This window comes from Microcaecilia unicolor, chromosome 3, assembly GCF_901765095.1.
Source record: "Microcaecilia unicolor chromosome 3, aMicUni1.1, whole genome shotgun sequence".
NCBI classification, from domain to species: Eukaryota; Metazoa; Chordata; class Amphibia; order Gymnophiona; family Siphonopidae; genus Microcaecilia; species Microcaecilia unicolor.
The window spans coordinates 482,882,386-482,905,521 of NC_044033.1; the positions used below are offsets into that span (position 1 = coordinate 482,882,386).

Sequence of the window (23,136 nt, forward strand, 5' to 3'; positions counted from 1 at the left end):
TATCATCCTCACTTTAATATTCCCTTATCTCTTATTTGTCCTGTTTGTCCGTCCTAATTAGATTGTAAGCTCTGTCAAGCAGGGGATGTCTCTTCATGTTGAAGTGTACAGTGCTGCATACGTCTAGTAGTGCTTTAGAAATGATAAGTAGTAGTAGACTTGCCTCGTTCTCTAAGGGCCCCTTTTACTAACTACCACCGGCCCAATGCAGGTGCCGGCGGTAGTTGCACCCCCAGTGCGTGCCATTTCCAGCACTAGCGGAATGAGAAAATATTTCTGCAGGGGGTTAGCACGGGAGCCCTTACCACCACCTCAATGAGTGGCGGTAATGGCTTCCCCTGAAATGACCGCATGGCAAGTGTGAACTTACCGCACAACCATTTCCTTTTTCCATCTTTTTACCTGATGTGATAAAAGGAGACTCTGAGTGCAGCAAAAACTCACACTGCTGCTAGCGCAGGGCCCCTTTTACCACAGCTTAGTAAAAGGGACCCTAAGCTTGCTGGGCAAGTTACCCTCCCTTTTTCTCTCCATTGGGGCCATAAGATTCAATCTGCAGCCTAGTAGCGCTTTAGAAATGTTAAATAGTAGTAGTAGTAGTATCTCCTCTGTGAACTGAAACTGCCTATGCTGTATTCTGTTGTATGATCTTTTCAAGGTACTGTGACTCTATCAAGATTTCACCAGTGTAAAAGTATAAAAAGCATTATTCTCAGCGTGTTGGTGAATTTCTCCCAGCCTCTTTCTCTAGAGAGAGCTGGTTGAAAACAGACTCCCTCCGAGTCCAGCACATCTTGTTTGAATACTGCATTAAAGAAGATTTTGGTTCAAAAGTTCTGAGTCTTATAGTGATGGTTTATACTCTGGTTTAAACTGCATATGCCAATCACTGGCAGAACACACCAATGGACATTAGATACTTGTCAGGCATTTAATGCATGGTTCTCCCTTTTCCCCTAAAGTATAGTTTAATGGGCTCATTATAGGCAGCCATAAATGTCTCTAAGGTATATTTTTTTACAACATGACATGGTGCATTGCTTTTAAGCATAGGGTGTGGGTTTCTTAATTTTATATTTTTATGGTTTAAAACATTTTGGGGCCCTTTTACCAAACAGAAATATAAGGTGGCCTGTGGTGGCATCGGCACCTGGGATTGTCAAGTGCCAAGGCCACCTTTTACAACTGCCGGTAAAAAGGCTTTTTTTTTAAGGGCCAGTAAATGGCCATGCGGTAATTAAAGAATTGCCATGTGACCATTTACTGATTAAAGATTTCTGATGTATTTATTTACATCTTTTCTATCCACATTCCCCCCTTTCTTCTGTTTTTCAAGTTAGTATCTTTTTTTTTTGTAAGTTCTGTATATGGTTGGTTCATGTCCCCCTCTTTTTAGGGTCTTGCATCCAGACTTTCAGATTTGCCCCTGATGCAGGCACAGAGGAGTCAAAACACGTTGGGCTTACAATACAGAAATTTGATTGACTTGACATCCTGTACACCCCCACTATTCGATGGTTGCTGTCACAAATATTATTAGAGAGAATAATGCATGTTTACCTCAGCATAAAATGGCATACAGTAGGGCTCAAACATCCTGCAGTTTATATGACGTGCATGTGCTACTGGTGGCCTAAAAAATTAAATACAATTTTTCACTGACGTTTCTGAGAGCATGTCTGCACTAATCAGCGCAGCTACGTTACTGCCCACTAAGGGAGTCATTTTACCAAGCTGGAGCAAAAAGGACCCTGCACTAGCGGCAGGGGCTGTTTTTCCTATGCAACAGAGCCCTTTTCACCGCAGTAGGTAAAAAAAGCCTCCAGCACACATGGCCATGCGGTAAGAGAACTCTTACCGCATGGCCATGTAGCAGGGAGCCCTTACCATCACCCATTGAGGTGGCGATAAGTGCTCCCGCGCTAACCCAGCAGTAACTGGGCAGCACGCGGCGATGACTGATTACTGCTGGGTTATGACTGCTGATTACTGCTGGGTTTTCTTTTTCCCCTGGAAATGGCGTACGCTCTGTGTGAGACTACCGCTGGTGGCCGCATTGGGCCAGCTGTAGTCCTGGAAGAGCGAGCAGTAAGCCCACGCTGGGCTCACCGGTGCTGTATAAAAGGGCTCCTAACTGATTAGCACACAAGCCCTTACCACATGCAAAATGAAGGCACTCACTAATTTTTTAATGGTTGTGTGCTAATTGAAGCATTAGTACTGAGCCATTGAAATGGAAAATCAGCCATTTTCCTGTTGTGGCAAAAAGTAGCCTTCTTACTGCATGGAAAAGAACTGCTTTAAGGGCACGCTAAGGCCATTTTTTGCCACAGCTAGTAAAAGGACTTCTCAGTTTCCCCCAAATTTGTGATTTATACTATTTTGATTTTTACGACGAGTGGGGGCGTCATATCGATTGTTAAAATACATTTTTTTTGTGGTTTCACAAATCAAGATGATTTTAAAGGAAACATCCCATTCCCACTGGTTGGATTGTTTGTGACACAGATGTTTTGCATGTCATGCCGCGAGAGCCTGGTGCGTTCTCTTTTATCAATTTCTGTGGAGCGGGAAAACACCACCCCAGTTGGGGAAGATCGGCTATATTGACATTTTGGTGACGAGAGAGTTAAACAAATTTTAATGCAAATAAGAAATATGTCATACTTATTACCACTGTGTGTGTTTTTAAAAGCTTCATAAACAGTTAATTCTACGAACTGTCCTAATTTCTCAAATTGTGTAATAAGCAATTTATCTACTAATGCTAGGTGGGAAAATGTGGGATACAAGTGCAATAAATAAATAAATAAAACAACAAAAAAATGACCAAAGAGAAAAATAAATAAAAGCATCTTAATTTGTCATCCAAGATACCAGAACACCTCCCCCCCCCACCCCGATACTGCTCTCGGTAAAAATGAGCAGCCTCGGTTATTCCGGAGCGCGCTGCCCGCTCTCGGCTCGGGAGACGGGCCTTAGAGCAGGAGGACGCGAACGCAACGAGCACACCAACCCCCCCCCCCCCCAGCAACACACAAAGGCGTCGCGACGCGAGACGTAGAAGTCACGGCGCGGCCGGCACGCTCTCCACTAGGCCGCCGCGCGGGCCTGTGCCGAGCACTCTTTTTCTCGGCTTGCCTTTTTTTTTTTTTTTTGGTTTGTTTTCTTGTTCCTTGTAATGCAATTTCATGTCATTTATTTATTGCGCGTGGAAGGCGGCGCTGTGGAGGGAGGCGGCTCGCGAGTTGACTTGAGTCGCTCCGCTTACTCGAGCAGCAGCAGGAGGAGGGGAGTGAGGGATCACCGTGGCCTTTGGATTTGAGGAGAAGCGGCGGAAGAGGGGCTGGGAACGAATCCGGCATTGGCTACGGAGCAGAGAGAAACGCGCGACCCCTTCCCCCAGTGGAAGGCGCCTCAAGAACAGCGGTGTTGGCCGCTGCCGTCGACTTGTCCCCTAACAGCTGGTGGTGTGTTTGGGCAGTGACAGCTTCCCCCCCCCTCCCCGGTCTATCCGTTGTCTGTGCTGAAGAAACCGCTCCCTGAGCCGAACTATGGAGTGAGCTGGAAGATGGCTGGCAGCAGGGAGAACCGGTTTCTGCAAGGTAGGGGCGAACGCGGCCTTAGGTTAGCCGCACTGGTTCTGGGGAGAAGAGAGGTTACGGAGCCACCACCTTCCGTTTTCGGAATTTCCTCCTCCCAGGGCCCAGACCGGCCAAGTTTGCGGGCGAGGCCTTCCCAGGGGGGTGATAGGTTTGCTCGCTGTTGGCTTGGCTGGTGGAGGGCAGGCTGCAAGGCTTGGTTGAGGCCTACCACAACTCTTTTCTCTCCCTCCCCGATTCACTTTTTTTTGTGTGTATTACGAAGGATGGTGAGTAAAAATATAAGATAACACAACAACAACAAAAAAAACCCCAAAGATTGCTTCTGTAGCATTTTGTAGAATTATTGGGGTGTGCTGAAGAACCCTATTCTGCACATTTCTTTTGTTACCAAGGTAGAGTTCTTGAGTGTCAGTCTGACATCTATCATTGTTTAAAATAACATAAACAATGAATGTAGGTCTAGGTTGCGAGTTAAAAAAGAAGGCGTCTCGGAGACTTGGCTTGACATATTAAGCTTCTTTCATTGTTTTTTTTTTTTTCTACCTTTAGGTATCTTGTAGGATTTTTGAAATGTGCTATGAACGCACAAAAGAAATATTTTTATCTCGGACATGGAATCTTGAAATTATGTGCCTTTGTGTTTACAGTTTTGAGTGATGTTCTTCATGGTGTAAGGAGTTTGTACAGAAGTGTACAAATGTGAAAGGTGTATTTTTAACAGGGAGTTTTGGTAATTTTGTACAAAGCTCCATATAGCTGCTGAAATGCTAAATAGTAGTAGTAGTACTGTATTTTGTATCATGTCTTAACTTTTAACAGTTGAGCACAAGTCTGAATTCATGATCTGTGTAAAGTCAGTTTTACTGTAGATTATCATAAGAACCTAAGGGACCCTTTTACTAAGCTGTGTTAGGTTCTAATGAACACTTAACACAGCAAAAGAGGCATATTTTCAAAGCACTTAGCCTTCCAAAGTTCCATAGAAACCTATGGAACTTTGGAAGGCTAAGTGTTTTGAAAATATGCCTTTAAAGTGTCTTAACGTGGACACGCTAAAATGTTTCTTGCTAGTGTTGCCATCTGTGCATGCTAAGCATGCTGTACTTAATTTTTGTTACCCTTTTTTTGGAGGGGCATGTCAGGGTGAAGAATGGGCATGGATGTTCTAACCAGCTAGCATGCTGACATCACCGTGCTAACTAGTTAGTCCATCCATAACGCGAAAGCCCTTAGCGTCTCCTAAACAGGAGGCGGTATGCACGCCTGTGTTAATTTTTTTTTAAATGGCTGCAAGTTAATGCTAACATTAGCACATGCCCATATATAAAATAGGAAAAAGCCTTTTTGACTGCCGCATTTAAATTGGGGTTACTGCATGGGAAAGTCCCGCATAAGGGTGCGCTAAGCCTGTTTCTTATCTCAGTATAGCAAAAGGGCCCTTTAGTGATTTAGTAATTCTGAGATGTTCCATGCCGACTACAAATATAAGATGCAGATTTTTACTGCAGTAAGTATTTGTTAAACCATAAATAAACTTTTAAAGTATATGTTTCAAATTATGATATAGTGTTAGTTGGAAGTAGAAATATTATTGGCTGAAAGCTTATGTAGTATTGCAGAGGATATTTTGAATAGCAAAAGTTTCCTTTTTTTAAAAACTGTATCTTTAGTTTGGTAAAACATACTGCTTTGCTCCAGATTATTATTTTGATATTTACATAACATAATCAGCTATCTATCTAAAGGGCTGATGCATTGCAACCAAGTACAGGACTTATTACTTATATAAAAAAAGGTTTTTACACCTGATGCAGTAAACAAATTTTATACAACTGATGGCCACACAAAAAAGTGCACAGAGTTGGAAAAGCATGCCAATCACTGGAAACATACACTAGAATATGTGTATCAGGCCACAGAATTGATTGTTCTACAGAGAGATACTGAGACCTGGAGAAGCATGGATGTGTATACATCATAATATTTGAATATTGGGTTCTGTCCATTTCATTTTATCATCCTGTCCCCCCCCCCCCCCTCTCTTAAGATGAGAGGTGATAAGGGTGCCTCGCTTCTTAAGACTGGCTAATGATTTACTGTGAGCATGTGTTAAGGACGATGATAACTAGTCCAGTAATAAATGAATAACAGTAAAAGACAGAGATGATGCTAATGCAGGTAAATACTAGCACTAAATGTGAAAATAAATTAGCTTTACGGTAATAAAAATCTGATTTTTTTTGCTTGTTTCCATGTCTGAACACTACTACTACTACTTAACATTTATAGAGCGCTACTAGGGTTACGCAGCGCTGTACAATTTAACAAAGAGAGACAGTCCCTGCTCAAAGAGCTTACAATCTAATAGACAAGTGAACGGTCTGCAGTACCCACTAAAACTGCTCCAGGGACCTGCATACTGCTGTCAGGGAGCTGGGTATGACATTTGAGTCTGGCATAGAGGCTGGCAAAAAATATTTAAAAAGTTTTTTTTAGGGTGGGAGGGGGTTAGTGACCACTTGGGGAGTAAGGGGAGGTCATCCTCTAATTCCCTCCGGTGGTCATCTGGTCAGTTCGGGTACATTTTTTAGGCTTGGTCACAAGAAAAAATGGACCAAGTAAAGTCGGCCAAGTGCTCGTCAGGGATGCCCTTCTTTTTTCCATTATCAGGCGAGGAAGCCCATGTGTTAAGCACGCCCCAATCCCGCCATCGCTATGCTTCCGACACTGAAAAAAGTGGAAGATGAAGGAAGCACTGCGGAGTATAAAAAACAGCTGAGCTCCAGTGAGAGTGCTATGTAGTGCACCCATATGCCACTGTGAAAAATCAGAGGAAAAGCTGAAATGCATAGGTGTATAATATTGAAATACAAAGTAAATATGGCTTCTGCAAGCAATGTAATAAGTGCAGAACATGAATGTCCGCAAATGTAAACTAGTTTTGATCAGTATTTGTAGAAATGATGATCTTTAGTTTCATGGATGGAAGAGTTACTTTTGTAGGCAGAGTTCATGAAGCAATGAAACAAATAGTGTTGTAGTGCACAACGTCTTTAGGATATTGAATCTGTAGTTTGTAGGCTGTATGTTGCAGGTCTGGTACCATTCACCTAGGTGATAACTCTTGTATTGCATGATCCCATTCACATGGTTGTCATTTCCATGGCCATGTATTTTACAAGTGGATGGGATCAGTGCATCATGTTATAGAATATACACTATATCGTGATGAAATTTTATGATAGCAACTTGCATACATGATAAATTTTATGATAGCATATTGCATTACAAAGGTTTACATAATTGAAGCAATGTAATAGAAAAACATGTAATAAAAAATAAGGAAGTAAACCATGATAATGTATTTATAAGAGAATACAAAGTAGAACTCAATATAGTTTCAAACTTTCAGTTTCTCTAGGGTAGGAAGAAGAAATAATGAAATGTGTACATAGATAGCAATGTAAGTTAGGTTTAAGCATAAGCTGAACCTTGCTCTATAGAAATACAGTGGAACACCGATATAATGTGCACTGCAATAACGGAAATCTGTCACGGTGGTGACTATTTTCTTTTGCTGTGCTCACCTCGCCCTCTGGTGGCCAGAACTGGTGGCTGCCATAGACTGTCTTGCTGTCTCCCTACACATTCCAGACTTTCATTTCAGTTCGGTCCAGATATTCAAGCCCTTCAGACTTGGTTGGAAGTTTGTCAGCTAGCCTCACCCTTAGCTGCCTTGAGATTCCTGCAGCTGAGCCTGCTGATTGCCTTTATTAGGCACCTGGCCCTTTCAGCAGGGCCTTTGCATTGCCAAGGGTCTCGAGGTAACCGGTGTGCAGTTGCACTCTTGCCTTGTTCTGTTCTGTGCTTATTTCTTGGTGCCTGTATGTACTTTAGCCTTGTCCTGTTCTGTGTTTAGATCTTGGTGCCTGTGTGTACTTTAGCCTTTGTGTTCTCTGTTTGTTTGTCTTCTAGGTTCTGCTTTCAGTCCAGCTTTATTGCTTGCTTGCTTGCTTGCTTGTATGTATGTCTTTCTTAGTGGCTGTTTGACAGCTTTCAGTCATTGCCCTAGTTCTTGTCTGTGTAGCCTAGCTTTGTGTCCTGTCTAGTCTGTCTTGTTTGGTTCCCAGTTCACCTTGGGCTTCTGCCCTATCCTGGTTAGTCAAGCTTGTCTTAAAGTCCTGTTTGTGGCTGGTTGTCTTCAGCATCCGTTTCCCTCCTGCTTGTGTCTGCCCTGCTTGCTTTCAGTTTCCTTCTAACCAAGCCTGTTTGGAAATCCTGATTCCTATTCTGAACCATGTTTTGGCCAAGCTTGTTTAAGAATCTTTTCTAGTGTGAGTTTCTTGGTGTTCCAGCCTGCTTGCTCCAGTACCAGCTTTCCTCTAAGTCCTGCTGGCTGCCTGCACCCAGGGGCTCAACCCCTGGGGAACGGCAGTCAAGTGTAGGTGAAGCCTAGTTCCAGTCCGTGTGTTTCGGCTTGCTTATCTGCATCTGCAGTCCCTGCCTTGCTGGTGTGCTAGCCCAGTGCTGGTTGGGGGGTTTTGCCTTCCACTGCCGTTCCTCGGCAGTGGTCCAAGGGCTCACGAATCCAGGTTTAGCCTTGAGAGTCCTGACAAATCCCCATATAACACGATCATGCCTTGGCTCCCATTTTTTTTTTATATACAACTCCTTTTGCAACAGATCAATTTTTGGTTCAATTGTGTTCATGTTTAGCAGCTCCACATTTAAGCAGTGATATTTTATGAATCCCAAACATATGTTTTCCATTGCAAGCGTATAGTCATTTGACAGAAAAACAGCATATATTCATTGTAATAGTAAAAGCAACCCTATACTAATTGTATGTGTAATGTGATAGCAAAACAACTAGGGCTGCATTTCTGAAGTAGGCTGTGAAAACTGTAAGGCTGTTTACAGCTGTTCTGCATGCTGTTTTAGATTCTTTAGTTTGTATTTTGTATTATCTTTTCATGATTTTTTTTATTTAATATATTTAGGACTGCATTTTGATTAAAATATAATCACCAGTAATTGTATGATTAAAGGTATGTTATTTAGTTTTTCCCCACTGCAGCTCCTTGTGACTCTGGCCAATGTAATCACGATTAATCGCATGATTAAAGATATGTTGTGGTGGTGTTCCCTCTCCCCCCCCCCCCCCCCCACACTGCATCTCCTTGTGAGTCTGGGCAATAGAGGGTTAAGTGACGTGCCCAGGGTCACAAGGAGCTACAGTGTTTGGGGGGGGGGGGGGTTGGGGGAACATAGCTTTAATCATGTGATTAACTATGATTTAAATTTTATTTGAAATGTAGCCCTAAATGCAACATTTGATAGGCAAGCGTTGGGTAACATTTATTTATTTATTTATTTACTTACTTACTATATTTATAGCCCGCCTATCACCTAAGCAGGTTACAAGTAAACAGACATAAAATCACAAACATATTACAACTATCAATAACTTTTCTAATCTCATTCCAGTATAACATTAAGCATAGGCCTATACAAATAACTTCAAATATGGGACTAGATTCTATAAAGGGTTCATGCCCTTTAGAGAATAGCGGCCAAGTGCATAAACAGCGCTTATGTCAAGGTGCTGGCAGTTACGCCTGCTGAGTTAGGCACCAATCTGGCCTATCCTGTAACAATATGCGTAAATTCTGGGAACACCCCCAGCCATGCCCTCTTGAATTTATGTTCTATAGGATATCTGTGCTCATTGTTATAGAGTACGATGTTCATGTAAATCCCAGTTAATGCCAATAATTGGTTGTTATACCATAAACCCACCTGTTCTGTTTAATCACTTGCTGTTTGTTACGCTGTTACTCTTTAAATTCTAAAACTAATTTCAATTCAGTTCCAGTCAAAATGATTTCAGTAGAAAATTCAGTTGTTTATTATTGCAAATTCCAATATGTATTGTCAACTTGTGCAAGCATACTTCAATATTTCACATTTTGCAGTGCACAAACGCCTCCACCAACATGTAGCATGTTTCGCAAATTGCTGCCTCAGGGTGTGGTCCGCCAAAACTAGAAATTAAAACTATCAGAATAATGAATATACAATCATAAGTTTATAATATATAAGTTTTACATACCTTATACTCAAAAGCTCGCACATACTGCATTGATTCCTACCATGTTCTATTTCTATTGCACCAGTGCTCAGCTATATTTAAATAAATCGCATGACTGTACACCAATGAGAATGCTGCAACCTGATGATGTCACCCAATGAGCTTACATAGCTGTGGTCCAATCTATTTCTAAATTCAAACTGGAAATACAGTCCCCAATGTAAATAGCCTGCATTGCTCCTTATAATTGAGTGAACTATCTACATCACCTCCCTCTTTACCCAGTTATATCTGATCAATAACTCGCCATTTTATATCTGTCCATTCATGATGATTTTGTCGCCAATGGGATCTGTCAAAGTAACAGTATTGGTTATAGACTTATGCTCATTTAGTCTCTGCTTTATCAGTCTTCTGGACTTGCCTATATAATATAACTGACAAGGACATTGTAGCACATACACAACATTGCTGCTATTATAGTTTGTATTAGTTCTTCCGGCAATGTTGCATGTGCTACCTGTCATTTGCCAATGAGTTCCCTCTATGGTTAATGCACACCATTGGCAAATACCACATTGAACATGGCCAATTAAATTCTCATCACACTGTAAATAATCCAAATGTTTATATGAAAGCATTTCTCCAATGGTTTTGCCCCTCTGATAAGCTATTAGGGGGCATTCTTGCAAAACAGGATGAACCTGTAAAATCTCCCAATATTTATGAATCAAAGCTGTGACTTTAGAACTACCCATCATATAGGGCAGTACTGCTACGACCCTATTTTCAGAATCTCTATTAGAATATTGTAATAAAAGATCTCTCCGTGCAAATTTAACTCTAAAATACACGTTCTTAATAACTTTAAGGGGATAACCCCTGGCCAAAAGTCTTGTGTGCAATTCATTTGCGTGGTATTCAAAATCCTGCTCTCTAGAGCAGATACTCCGTATTCTGAGGTATTGACTTATAGGAAGGCTAGATCTTAATTTGTAAGAATGAGAACTCTGAAAATGTAATAGGGTATGCCTTGCTACCTCTTTGCGAAACACAGTATTGTGTAATCATTATTTTCACATCCAAAAACTCAAATTATTTTTTTGTGCCAAATTGTAGTAAATTGTAAAGCTGTAGACTTGGTATTAAGCCGTGCAAAAAAAGCTCTTAGGTTGTTCCAGTGTCCCCTCCCACAAGAAAAATATATCGTCTAAAATTCTGTTCCAAAAGGTGAGATGGGCAAACCAAGGAGATGAATAAATCACTTTCTACTCAAACTCTGCTACAAATAGTCGCTGCTGAGGGGCTAATGAAGCCCCCATATTGACACCTTGTGTCTGCAAGTAATAATGACCATCGTTGCAAAAATAATTTTTTTGTAATGACCAAAGTAGCCAGCTGCATCAAAAATTGAGTTGTCATGTACTGAAGGAGGGTCACGAGCTAGTAAGGTCTACTGAATAATATCTAATGCACTCTGTTGCAAGATTTGGGTATATAAGGCTACCATATCCATTGTTACTAATATGGTGTTTGTTGTAATTCTCACAGATTGTAGACAACATAGGAAATTTGTCATATCTTGTATATAAGACTTCATTTGCTTTGTAATGGATTGTAAGAATAAATCTACTAATTTACTAAGTGGTTCTAAAATAGTGCCCCTTAAGGCTACTGTCGGGCGTCTGGGGTGGGGGGGGGGGGCTCTACACTTTTATGAATTTTTTGCACAAAGTAAATACATGGAGTTTTTGAATGTGCAACACATAAATAAGTCATCTCTTTTTGAGTAATCATATTTTGTTGAAATGCTCCATCAACTATATTTTTTATAGTACTTTTTAGATGTTCGTAGGATCTTGATCCAAATGTTCATAGACCTGCTCATCACTCAATTTACTTTGTGCCTCCGCTTGATAAATGGCTGATTGAACTGTAGTGGCTCCTGTTTTATCCACCTTTAGAATAATCAGATCTTTGTTCGCTCGAAGCTCCACCAAAAGCAGATATTAAATTAGGTGATAAATTACTCTTACCAAAACTTTTGAAAACCCTTTTCCTGATGTGTTAACTCCACAATCAACAAATCATGAAATGTTTGTATAGCCTGAATGCCCAAGCTCGTGTCAGTGGATCACCAGTGGCGTGTCTTCTCTTCCCAAGTGATGATTACTCAAATGTTCTGCTAAATATTGTTTAATTTTATGTTTGTTTTCCAATATAGATATTGGGACATGGGCAGTGAATTAAATAATCCGTTCAGTTTCACAAGTAGTTAAATATCTGAAATATGTCATTGGACGTAGTGGATTCAGTGGAATTATCTTCAAGTGGATCATCTGATGAAAATGTGGCTTCTTAGAATTCTCAGCAAAATATTTTGGCCCCCAGAGAGACTAGCGAAGAAATCTTGTCTTGATCAGGGCTTCGGAGACTGAGTTGGAAGCAATTTTGGGTGGATTTGGAGTCAGTAAAAATATACTGACTTCAACTCTGACTCCAGCTTCAAAATAACCCCCCCCCCCCCCATTATAATATGGTAAATATCATTTTATACTTATAACTTTAGATCCAAGACAGAGATATAGATTTACCCATACTTTAGATCAGAACTAAAAAGGTAAAGCCTAGTTTCGGTAGGAGTTGGACAGTAGAAAAATATAGGAGTTACAGTTGAAGGTTTGATGTATCAGTTAAACAGCCCTGGTCTTGAGGACTACTTATGATTAGGTATGAATAATGTTTTTAATTTGTCCAGATAACCTCTGTCCCCTGTTGTGACAATATGATTTATGATTTGTTCCTGCTACTCTGAATGATTCCTTTAACATGTGAAAACATCTGTAAAGGTTCATTATGTAATTACTAGTAAAAAAAGGCTGTTTCTGACACAAATGAAACGGGCGCTAGCAAGGTTTTCCTCGGAGTGTGTATGTTTGGGAGAGTGTATGTGAGAGTGACTGTGTGAGAGACAGAGTGAAAGTGTGAGTGTGTGTGTGTGTGAGAGAGAGTGAGTCTGGGTGTGAGTGTGTTTGTGAGAGAGTGTGTGTGTGAGAATGAGAGTGTGTGCAAGTGTGTATGTGAGACACAGTGTGAGAGAGAGTGTGTGTGTGCGAGAGAGAGAGTGTGTGTGAGACACAGATTCTCTGTGAGAGTGAGTGTGTGAGTGACTGTGTGGCACATAGAGAGTGAATGTGAGACAGTGTGAGAGTGTGAGTCAGAAAGACATTGTATATGAGAGAGAGAGTGTGAGCTCTGCCCTCCCAATATATGCCCATCTGTCCCCTGCCCCCTCCATTTATCCGTTTCCAGCAATTCCCCTGAGCCCTGCCCTCCCAATCCATGCCCATCCATGCTCCTCTGTCACCTGCCCCCTCCATTCATCCCTATCCAGCAATTCCCCTCTCTCCCTGAGCCCTGCCCTGCAATCCATATCCATCCATGCCCATCTGTCCCCTCCATTCATCCCTATCCAGCAATTCCCCTCTCTCCCTGAGCCCTGCCCTCCCAATCCATGCCCATCCATGCTCCTCTGTCACCTGCCCCCTCCATTCATCCCTATCCAGCAATTCCCCTCTCTCCCTGAGCCCTGCCCTGCAATCCATATCCATCCATGCCCATCTGTCCCCTCCATTCATCCCTTTCCAGCAGTTCCCCTCTCTCCCTGAGCCCTGCCCTCCCAATCCATGCCCATCCATGCTCCTCTGTCCCCTGCCCCCTCCATTCATCCTTTTCCAGCAATTCCCCTCTCTCCCTTCCATGACCCCCCCTTGCATCCATGCTCCCCTCTCTCCCATGTCCCAGCCTGGCCCGCCCTCTTCTCCCCCCCCTTCGCATCCATGCCCCCCCCTTCGCATCCATGCTGTCGTTTCTCCCCTGCCCTCCCGCTCCCATTGTTCAACTTTACTGCCCACCCTCTTCTTTCCCCCCAACATCCCCCCCTTTTTTTTTCTTTTTAAATTTACCTCCGTGGCAGTTTCTGCAGCGCAGCATCAGGGAAGGAGGTGGCGATCCCGACGTCTAGCCTTCCCTTTGCTGTGTTCCGCCTTCTTCTGACATCATCCTTGACGTCAGAAGAAGGCGGAACACAGCGAAGGGAAGGCTAGAGATGTCGGGAGCGCCGCCTCCTTCCCTGACGCTGCTCTGCCGGAACCGCCACCACGGAGGTAAATGTAATATAATAAAACGCACCGTGCGTGGGTGCGATCCGTTTGTTTTTTTTTTCCGCCCTCAACGTCATGACGTTTGACGCGAGGGCGGGGCAGAGACGGCTGGCTGGCTTCACACCATGAATCCACGAACCCTACAGGGAGTGTTTGAGTGACTTCAGAACGTTGTCTTCAGAACGTTCACGGTGCATTTTATTATATTAGATGCCCAAAGGTTTATTTTCAGGGTATTTGATAGCAATTCTAATATGTGGTTTGGGAGACAAATGTTGACCTGGGTTCCTCCAGGACCAACAGATCTAATTGTATCTGTTTTCAAGCAATTGATATTGCAAGAGGTACACCTTTGTAAAGTATAACAGTTTTTATTCAGGATCAAAAGAACCATACATCAAATAACTGAACAGCAAGTCTAGGCAATGGCTTCAATCTGTTACATAATAAGCAGACAAAAAGAGAATAGTGAGTAACATGCCTTACAAGACAGAACTAAAAAAAACTTATGATCCCGATTTTATGACCTCCCCCTTTTCTTACCACCCTACCCTTAACCCATTTTCTTTAAAACTACAACTGAGATGGCCCGTTGCCTGGACTCATATGACCCCAGGCCATCTTTGAAATGATTATGTCCGTTATTCCCTGGCAGAAAACCCCAGGACAACCCTTTATGTAACAACAATCAACTTGTGATACACTCTGGAACCTACTCATTACTGCACTTGCTTTGTGTGATATATTTTGTAAATAATTCCAAACAGATATAAAATTCTTTTTTCTTTAGGAAGTCTGAGCAGCCCGTGCCTCCCATAACATTAATAATTTTTTATTATTACCCAACTCCCAATATATCTTTTCGCTTTGTTTCTACAATCTTAATGGGATGTTTAGATATAGGATCTATCAGCTAACCATGTCACCACCATTCAGGCTATAACATGAGCCAGGCACTTTTTATGGTGGGCATGTACTTCTCATTGATCCATAATTTTAATATTAACCTTCATTCATTAGCTTGACTCAGTATATTAGTCAAAATTGCACTTAGCTCAAATGAGATATCGCTGTATTTTTTCTTCTTCCTTTTCTATTATTTTCTGTTTAAAACGTTAATCATCTCGGAGACTTCTGATCCGACATGAAATCATGTTTCGCATTAAATGCTGTATCAAGGTGCGTCTCCTAAAAAATGAAAACAACTGATCAAATTGCATATTAATTTATCTACAGTGGTGGAAATAAGTATTTGATCCCTTGCTGATTTTGTAAGTTTGCCCACTGACAAAGACATGAGCAGCCCATAATTGAAGGGTAGGTTATTAGTAACAGTGAGAGATAGCACATCACAAATTAAATCCGGAAAATCACATTGTGGAAAGTATATGAATTTATTTGCATTCTGCAGAGGGAAATAAGTATTTAATCCCTCTGGCAAACAAGACCTAATACTTGGTGGCAAAACCCTTGTTGGCAAGCACAGCGGTCAGACGTCTTCTGTAGTTGATGATGAGGTTTGCACACATGTCAGGAGGAATTTTGGTCCACTCCTCTTTGCAGATCATCTCTAAATCATTAAGAGTTCTGGGCTGTCGCTTGGCAACTCGCAGCTTCAGCTCCCTCCATAAGTTTTCAATGGGATTAAGGTCTGGTGACTGGCTAGGCTACTCCATGACCCTAATGTGCTTCTTCCTGAGCCACTCCTTTGTTGCCTTGGCTGTATGTTTTGGGTCATTGTCGTGCTGGAAGACCCAGCCACGACCCATTTTTAAGGCCCTGGCGGAGGGAAGGAGGTTGTCACTCAGAATTGTACGGTACATGGCCCCATCCATTCTCCCATTGATGCGGTGAAGTAGTCCTGTGCCCTTAGCAGAGAAACACCCCCAAAACATAACATTTCCACCTCCATGCTTGACAGTGGGGACGGTGTTCTTTGGGTCATAGGCAGCATTTCTCTTCCTCCAAACACGGCGAGTTGAGTTCATGCCAAAGAGCTCAATTTTTGTCTCATCTGACCACAGCACCTTCTCCCAATCACTCACCTTCTCCCAATCACTCTCGGCATCATCCAGGTGTTCACTGGCAAACTTCAGACGGGCCGTCATGTGCCTTCCGGAGCAGGGGGACCTTGCGGGCACTGCAGGATTGCAATCCGTTATGTCGTAATGTGTTACCAATGGTTTTCGTGGTGACAGTGGTCCCAGCTGCCTTGAGATCATTGACAAGTTCCCCCCTTGTAGTTGTAGGCTGATTTCTAACCTTCCTCATGATCAAGGATACCCCACGAGGTGAGATTTTGCGTGGAGCCCCAGATCTTTGTCGATTGACAGTCATTTTGTACTTCTTCCATTTTCTTACTATGGCACCAACAGTTGTCTCCTTCTCGCCCAGCGTCTTACTGATGGTTTTGTAGCCCATTCCAGCCTTGTGCAGGTGTATGATCTTGTCCCTGACATCCTTAGACAGCTCCTTGCTCTTGGCCATTTTGTAGAGGTTAGAGTCTGACTGATTCACTGAGTCTGTGGACAGGTGTCTTTCATACAGGTGACCATTGCCGACAGCTGTCTTGTCATGCAGGTAACGAGTTGATTTGGAGCATCTACCTGGTCTGTAGGGGCCAGATCTCTTACTGGTTGGTGGGGGATCAAATACTTATTTCCCTCTGCAGAATGCAAATAAATTCATATACTTTCCACAATGTGATTTTCCGGATTTAATTTGTGATGTGCTATCTCTCACTGTTACCAATAACCTACCCTTCAATTATGGGCTGCTCATGTCTTTGTCAGTGGGCAAACTTACAAAATCAGCAAGGGATCAAATACTTATTTCCACCACTGTATATTTTTTTCAATTTCAATAAATCCCACTTCCATCATACCTCAACCAAAGCTGGAAACATATCCGCTGCTCTCTCTGTGTTCCAAATGGCCGCGGCGTTTTCTCTCTCTATATTGTGAATTACGTCAATTCCTCAACAGCTGATCTCTTACCACTTACCAATCCCAAGACCCGGACTGTAACTCCTCCCCTTTATTTTTTCAAATTACCGACATCCACTCTATTTCTCGATTTAATCCATCTGGATATACTGAATTTAAAGAGAAAATCCACGATTGTTCTTTATAATTTAATAATCTTTCCATATATGTGGTATATGTGGGTAGGAGCAAACGACCCATAAAAATACGCCTCAATGAGCATAAGTCTCGAAGTCTAACTAATAAAATGGAAGCTCCACTTGTTCAACTCTGGGTAGAGCACAAACATGAAATTTCTGATATAAAATGGAGAATGATAGATCATATACAAGTAGGTTGGGAGGGTGGTAATATGTTGTAAGAAATTTTCTTAGCAAGATCCATGGATACTGCTCTCAGAGCACCCTTTACTGCAGCAGCATGAACTGAAAATGGATCATCCATGACTTCTGCCTGAATTCATACTTGCCCAAATAAACATTTTTGTGATGGTATTCTCCGAGGACAAGCAGGCTGCTTGTTCTCACTGATGGGTGACGTCCACGGCAGCCCCTCCAATCGGAATCTTCACTAGCAAAAGCCTTTGCTAGCCCTCGCGCGCCGATGCGCACCGCGCATGCGCGGCCGTCTTCCCGCCCGAAACCGGCTCGTGCCGGCCAGTCTTCTTTTGTCCGCGCTCAGTACGGTCGTGTTTCGCCGTTCGTGCCCCGGAAAGTTGACCTCGCGCGTCGTTTTCGACTCGTTTCTTCTGAGAAAGTGTTTCGGGAAGTCCCTTTTTGGTTTTTCCCTTCCCGTATTTCGAGCTTTTCGCCCCGGTAAGTTTTCTTTCGTCGTCGGGGTAGGCCTTAGTTAGGCCTCGGTCGAAATTTCCTTCTCCCTATTTTTGTGGTGCCAATTTTCGTCATTTCGAGTTTTGATCTCGCCGGCGTGATTTTTCCGCCCATGACATCGAAGCCTTCCAGCGGCTTCAAGAAGTGCACCCAGTGCGCCCGGGTAATCTCGCTCACTGATAGGCACGCGTCGTGTCTTCAGTGTCTGGGGGCTGTGCACTGCCCTCAGGCCTGTAGTCTGTGTTCCCTTTTACAAAAGCGGACTCAGGTAGCGAGGTTAGCCCAGTGGAACATTTTGTTCTCGGGCTCTTCGTCGGCATCGGCACCGGGGGTATCGAGTGCATCGACGTCTTCAGCGTCCAGACCTTCATCCTCGGCCGCCAGTGCATTGAGTGTATCGAAGCATCGACCCTCTGCATCGGCGCTGAGACATCGGACGACTGTATCGACGTCGGTGGTACCGGGACCTCGTCTGCTGATGTCGTCGGACGGTGGTGCTTCGTCTGGAGTGCAGGTGAGGGCTGTCCATTCCTCTGTTGGTGGCGGTGAGCCTTCGGGTGGGTCTCCCCCTACCCTGAGGGCTCCTGCGGTACAGCCCCCCCGAGACCGACCCTCTTCGGTCTCGGCCCCGAGGAAGAGACGGTTGCATTCTACGTCCTCCTCGTCGGTGCCGGGAAGCGCCGGTGACGTGCTTCGCTCCAAAAAATCGAAGAAGCATCTACACCGGTCCCCTTCCCGTGTCGGCACCGAGAGCTCTGGGTCGCCGAGGGAGTCGGCACCCAGCAGGCATCGTCACCGAGAGGACCGCTCACCCTCTGTCCAAGAGGTGTCGATGCGCTCCACTCTGGACAGCCCGGAACAGCCTCCACGCCCGGAACAGACTCTGACATCGACGCCTGCATCGACTTCCATGCCTTTTTCTGCAGCCGCTCTGAACGAGAGCCTCCGGGCCGTTCTCCCAGAGATCCTGGGAGAGCTGTTGCGCCCTACCCCTCCGGTACCGGGGGTGCTTGCGCCACTGGTACCGTCGAGCGTGGCGCCGGCTGGCCCATCGCCCGGGGTGAGGTCTCCGGCGTCGGTGCCGCGTGCGGTACCGACTGCGGTCGCCTCCCAGGAAGGCTCCCAGACTACGTCGGTGGAGGGAGCTTCGCCGGTGCGGGCGAGGGAGTCTACCTCTCGACGCTCCCACCGTGGCCGGGGTTCCACGGAGTCGAGCCGGGCACGGTTGCAGACACAGGTCCGTGAACTTGTGTCTGACACCGAGGGTGAGGCCTCGTGGGAAGAAGAGGAAGACATCAGATATTTCTCTGACGAGGAGTCTGAGGGTCTTCCTTCTAATCCCACTCCCTCTCCTGAAAGACAGCTTTCTCCTCCCGAGAGTCTGTCTTTCGCTTCCTTTGTCCGGGAGATGTCTACGGCCATCTCCTTCCCGGTGGTTGTGGAGGACGAGCCCAGGGCTGAAATGTTTGAGCTCCTGGACTATCCTTCTCCACCTAAGGAAGCGTTCACAGTACCCATGCATCATGTCCTAAAAAAGACATTGCTGGCGAACTGGACCAAGCCATTAACTAACCCCCACATTCCCAAGAAGATTGAGTCCCAGTACCGGATCCATGGGGACCCAGAGCTGATGCGCACTCAGTTGCCTCACGACTGTGGAGTTGTGGATTTGGCCCTAAAGAAGGCCAAGAGTTCTAGGGAGCATGCTTCGGCGCCCCCGGGCAAGGACTCTAGAACCTTGGACTCCTTTGGGAGGAAGGCCTACCATTCTTCTATGCTCGTGGTCAAAATTCAGTCCTACCAGCTCTACACGAGCATACACATGCGGAACAATGTGCGCCAGTTGGCGGGCTTGGTGGATGCGCTCCCTCCTGAGCAAGCCAAGCCTTTTCAGGAGGTGGTCAGGCAGCTGAAGGCGTGCAGAAAATTCCTGGCCAGAGGGGTGTATGACACCTTTGATGTTGCGTCCAAGGCTGCTGCTCAAGGTGTGGTGATGCGCAGACTCTCATGGCTGCGTGCCTCCGACCTGGAGAATAGAATCCAGCAGCGGATTGCGGACTCACCTTGCCGTGCGGATAATGTTTTTGGAGAGAAAGTCGAACAGGTGGTAGAGCAGCTCCACCAGCGGGACACCGCATTCGACAAGTTCTCCCGCCGGCAGCCTTCAGCCTCTGCCTCTACAGGTAGAAGATTTTTGGGGGGAAGGAAGACTGTTCCCTACTCTTCTGGTAAGCGTAGGTACAATCCTCCTTCTCGACAGCCTGCGGCCCAGGCTAAGCCCCAGCGCGCTCGCTCTCGTCAGCAGCGTGCGCCTCAGCAAGGCTCCTCGGCTCCCCAGCAAAAGCAAGGGACGAGCTTTTGACTGGCTCCAGCAGAGCATAGCCGACATCCAAGTGTCAGTGCCGGGCGGCCTGCCAGTCGGAGGGAGGTTGAAAGCTTTTCACCAAAGGTGGCCTCTCATAACCTCCGACCAGTGGGTTCTTCAAATAGTCCGGCAAGGATACGCCCTCAATTTGGCCTCAAAACCTCCAAATTGTCCACCGGGAGCTCAGTCTTACAGCTTCCAGCACAAGCAGGTACTTGCAGAGGAACTCTCCGCCCTTCTCAGCGCCAATGCGGTCGAGCCCGTGCCATCCGGGCAGGAAGGGCTGGGATTCTATTCCAGGTACTTCCTTGTGGAAAAGAAAACAGGGGGGATGCGTCCCATCCTAGACCTAAGGGCCCTGAACAAATATCTGGTCAAAGAAAAGTTCAGGATGCTTTCCCTGGGCACCCTTCTTCCCATGATTCAGGAAAACGACTGGCTATGCTCTCTGGACTTGAAGGATGCCTACACGCACATCCCGATACTGCCAGCTCACAGACAGTATCTGCGATTTCAGCTGGGCACACGTCACTTCCAGTACTGTGTGCTACCCTTTGGGCTCGCCTCTGCGCCCAGAGTGTTCACGAAGTGCCTGGCTGTAATAGCAGCGGCGCTTCGCAGGCTGGGAGTGCATGTGTTCCCTTATCTCGACGATTGGCTGGTGAAGAACACATCTGAGGCAGGAGCTCTACAGTCCATGCAGATGACTATTCGCCTCCTGGAGCTACTGGGGTTTGTGATAAATTACCCAAAGTCCCATCTTCTCCCAGTACAGAGACTAGAATTCATAGGAGCTCTGCTGGATTCTCGGACGGCTCGCGCCTATCTCCCAGAGGCGAGAGCCAACAACTTGTTGTCCCTCGTCTCACGGGTGCGAGCGTCACAGCAGATCACAGCTCGGCAGATGTTAAGATTGCTGGGCCACATGGCCTCCACAGTTCATGTGACTCCCATGGCCCGCCTTCACATGAGATCTGCCCAATGGACCCTAGCTTCCCAGTGGTTTCAGGCTGCTGGGGATCTAGAAGACGTGATCCACCTGTCCACGAGTTTTCTCAAATCCCTGTATTGGTGGACGATTTGGTCCAATTTGACTCTGGGACGTCCTTTCCAAATTTCTCAGCCACAAAAAGTGCTGACCACGGATGCGTCTCTCCTGGGATGGGGAGCTCATGTCGATGGGCTTCACACCCAAGGAAGCTGGTCCCTCCAGGAACGCGATCTACAGATCAATCTTCTGGAGTTACGAGCGATCTGGAATGCTCTGAAGGCTTTCAGAGATCGGCTGTCCCACCAAATTATCCAAATTCAGACAGACAACCAGGTTGCCATGTATTACGTCAACAAGCAGGGGGGCACCGGATCTCGCCCCCTGTGTCAGGAAGCCGTCAGCATGTGGCTCTGGGCTCGCCGTCACGGCATGGTGCTCCAAGCCACATATCTGGCAGGCGTAAACAACAGTCTGGCCGACAGGTTGAGCAGGATTATGCAACCTCACGAGTGGTCGCTCAATTCCCGTGTAGTGCGACAGATCTTCCAGGTGTGGGGCACCCCCTTGGTAGACCTCTTCGCATCTCGAGCCAACCACAAAGTCCCTCAGTTCTATTCCAGGCTTCAGGCCCACGGCAGACTGGCATCGGATGCCTTCCTCCTGGATTGGGGGGAGGGTCTGCTGTATGCTTATCCTCCCATACCTCTGGTGGGGAAGACTTTGTTGAAACTCAAGCAAGACAGAGGCAACATGATTCTGATTGCTCCTTTTTGGCCGCGTCAGATCTGGTTCCCTCTTCTTCTGGAGTTGTCCTCCGAAGAACCGTGGAGATTGGAGTGTTTTCCGACCCTCATCACGCAGGACGAAGGGGCGCTTCTGCATCCCAACCTCCGGTCCCTGGCTCTCACGGCCTGGATGTTGAGAGCGTAGACTTTGCCTCTTTGGGTCTGTCAGAGGGGGTCTCCCGCATTTTGCTTGCTTCCAGGAAAGATTCCACTAAGAGGAGTTACTTCTTTCTGTGGAGGAGGTTTGCCGTCTGGTGTGACAGCAAGGCCCTAGATCCTCGCTCTTGTCCTACACAGACCCTGCTTGAATACCTTCTGCACTTGTCTGAGTCTGGTCTCAAGACCAACTCTGTAAGGGTTCACCTTAGTGCAATCAGTGCATACCATTACCGTGTGGAAGGTAAGCCGATCTCAGGACAGCCTTTAGTTCGCTTCATGAGAGGTTTGCTTTTGTCAAAGCCCCCTGTCAAGCCTCCTACAGTGTCATGGGATCTCAATGTCGTTCTCACCCAGCTGATGAAACCTCCTTTTGAGCCACTGAATTCCTGCCATCTGAAGTACTTGACCTGGAAGGCCATTTTCTTGGTGGCAGTTACTTCAGCTCGTAGAGTCAGTGAGCTTCAGGCCCTGGTAGCCCAGGCCCCTTACACCAAATTTCATCATAACAGAGTAGTCCTCCGCACTCACCCTAAGTTCTTGCCAAAGGTTGTGTCGGAGTTCCATCTGAACCAGTCAGTTGTCTTGCCAACATTCTTTCCCCGTCCTCATTCCTGCCCTGCTGAACGTCAGCTGCACACATTGGACTGCAAGAGAGCATTGGCCTTCTATCTGGAGCGGACACAGCCCAACAGACAGTCCGCCCAATTGTTTGTTTCTTTTGATCCCAACAGGAGGGGAGTGGCTGTGGGAAAACGCACCATATCCAATTGGCTAGCAGATTGCATTTCCTTCACTTACGCCCAGGCTGGGCTGGCTCTTGAGGGTCATGTCACGGCTCATAATGTTAGAGCCATGGCAGCGTCGGTAGCTCACTTGAAGTCAGCCACTATTGAAGAGATTTGCAAAGCTGCGACGTGGTCATCTGTCCACACATTCACATCTCATTACTGCCTGCAGCAGGATACCCGACGCGACAGTCGGTTCGGGCAGTCAGTGTTTCAGAATCTGTTCGGGGTTTAGAATCCAACTCCACCCCCCTAGGCCTATGTTTGTTCTGTTCCAGGCTGCACTCTCAGTTAGTTGGTAAATTTTTTAGGTCAATCTCAGTTATGTCCTCGCCGTTGCGAGGCCCAATTGACCATGGTTGTTGTTTTGAGTGAGCC

The 23,136-nt window shown here is 45.6% G+C and overlaps 1 protein-coding gene across 1 annotated transcript in view; it reads left to right on the forward strand.

The window, feature by feature from the left end:
* The first annotated feature begins 3,090 nt into the window (after positions 1-3,090).
* The window catches only part of SENP6 (SUMO specific peptidase 6), a 344,871-nt gene continuing 324,825 nt past the window's right edge, over positions 3,091-23,136 (forward strand). The window contains 1 exon segment of the mRNA XM_030199054.1: positions 3,091-3,605. Coding sequence (XP_030054914.1) covers positions 3,572-3,605 — 34 coding nt within the window. The 5' untranslated portion in view covers positions 3,091-3,571.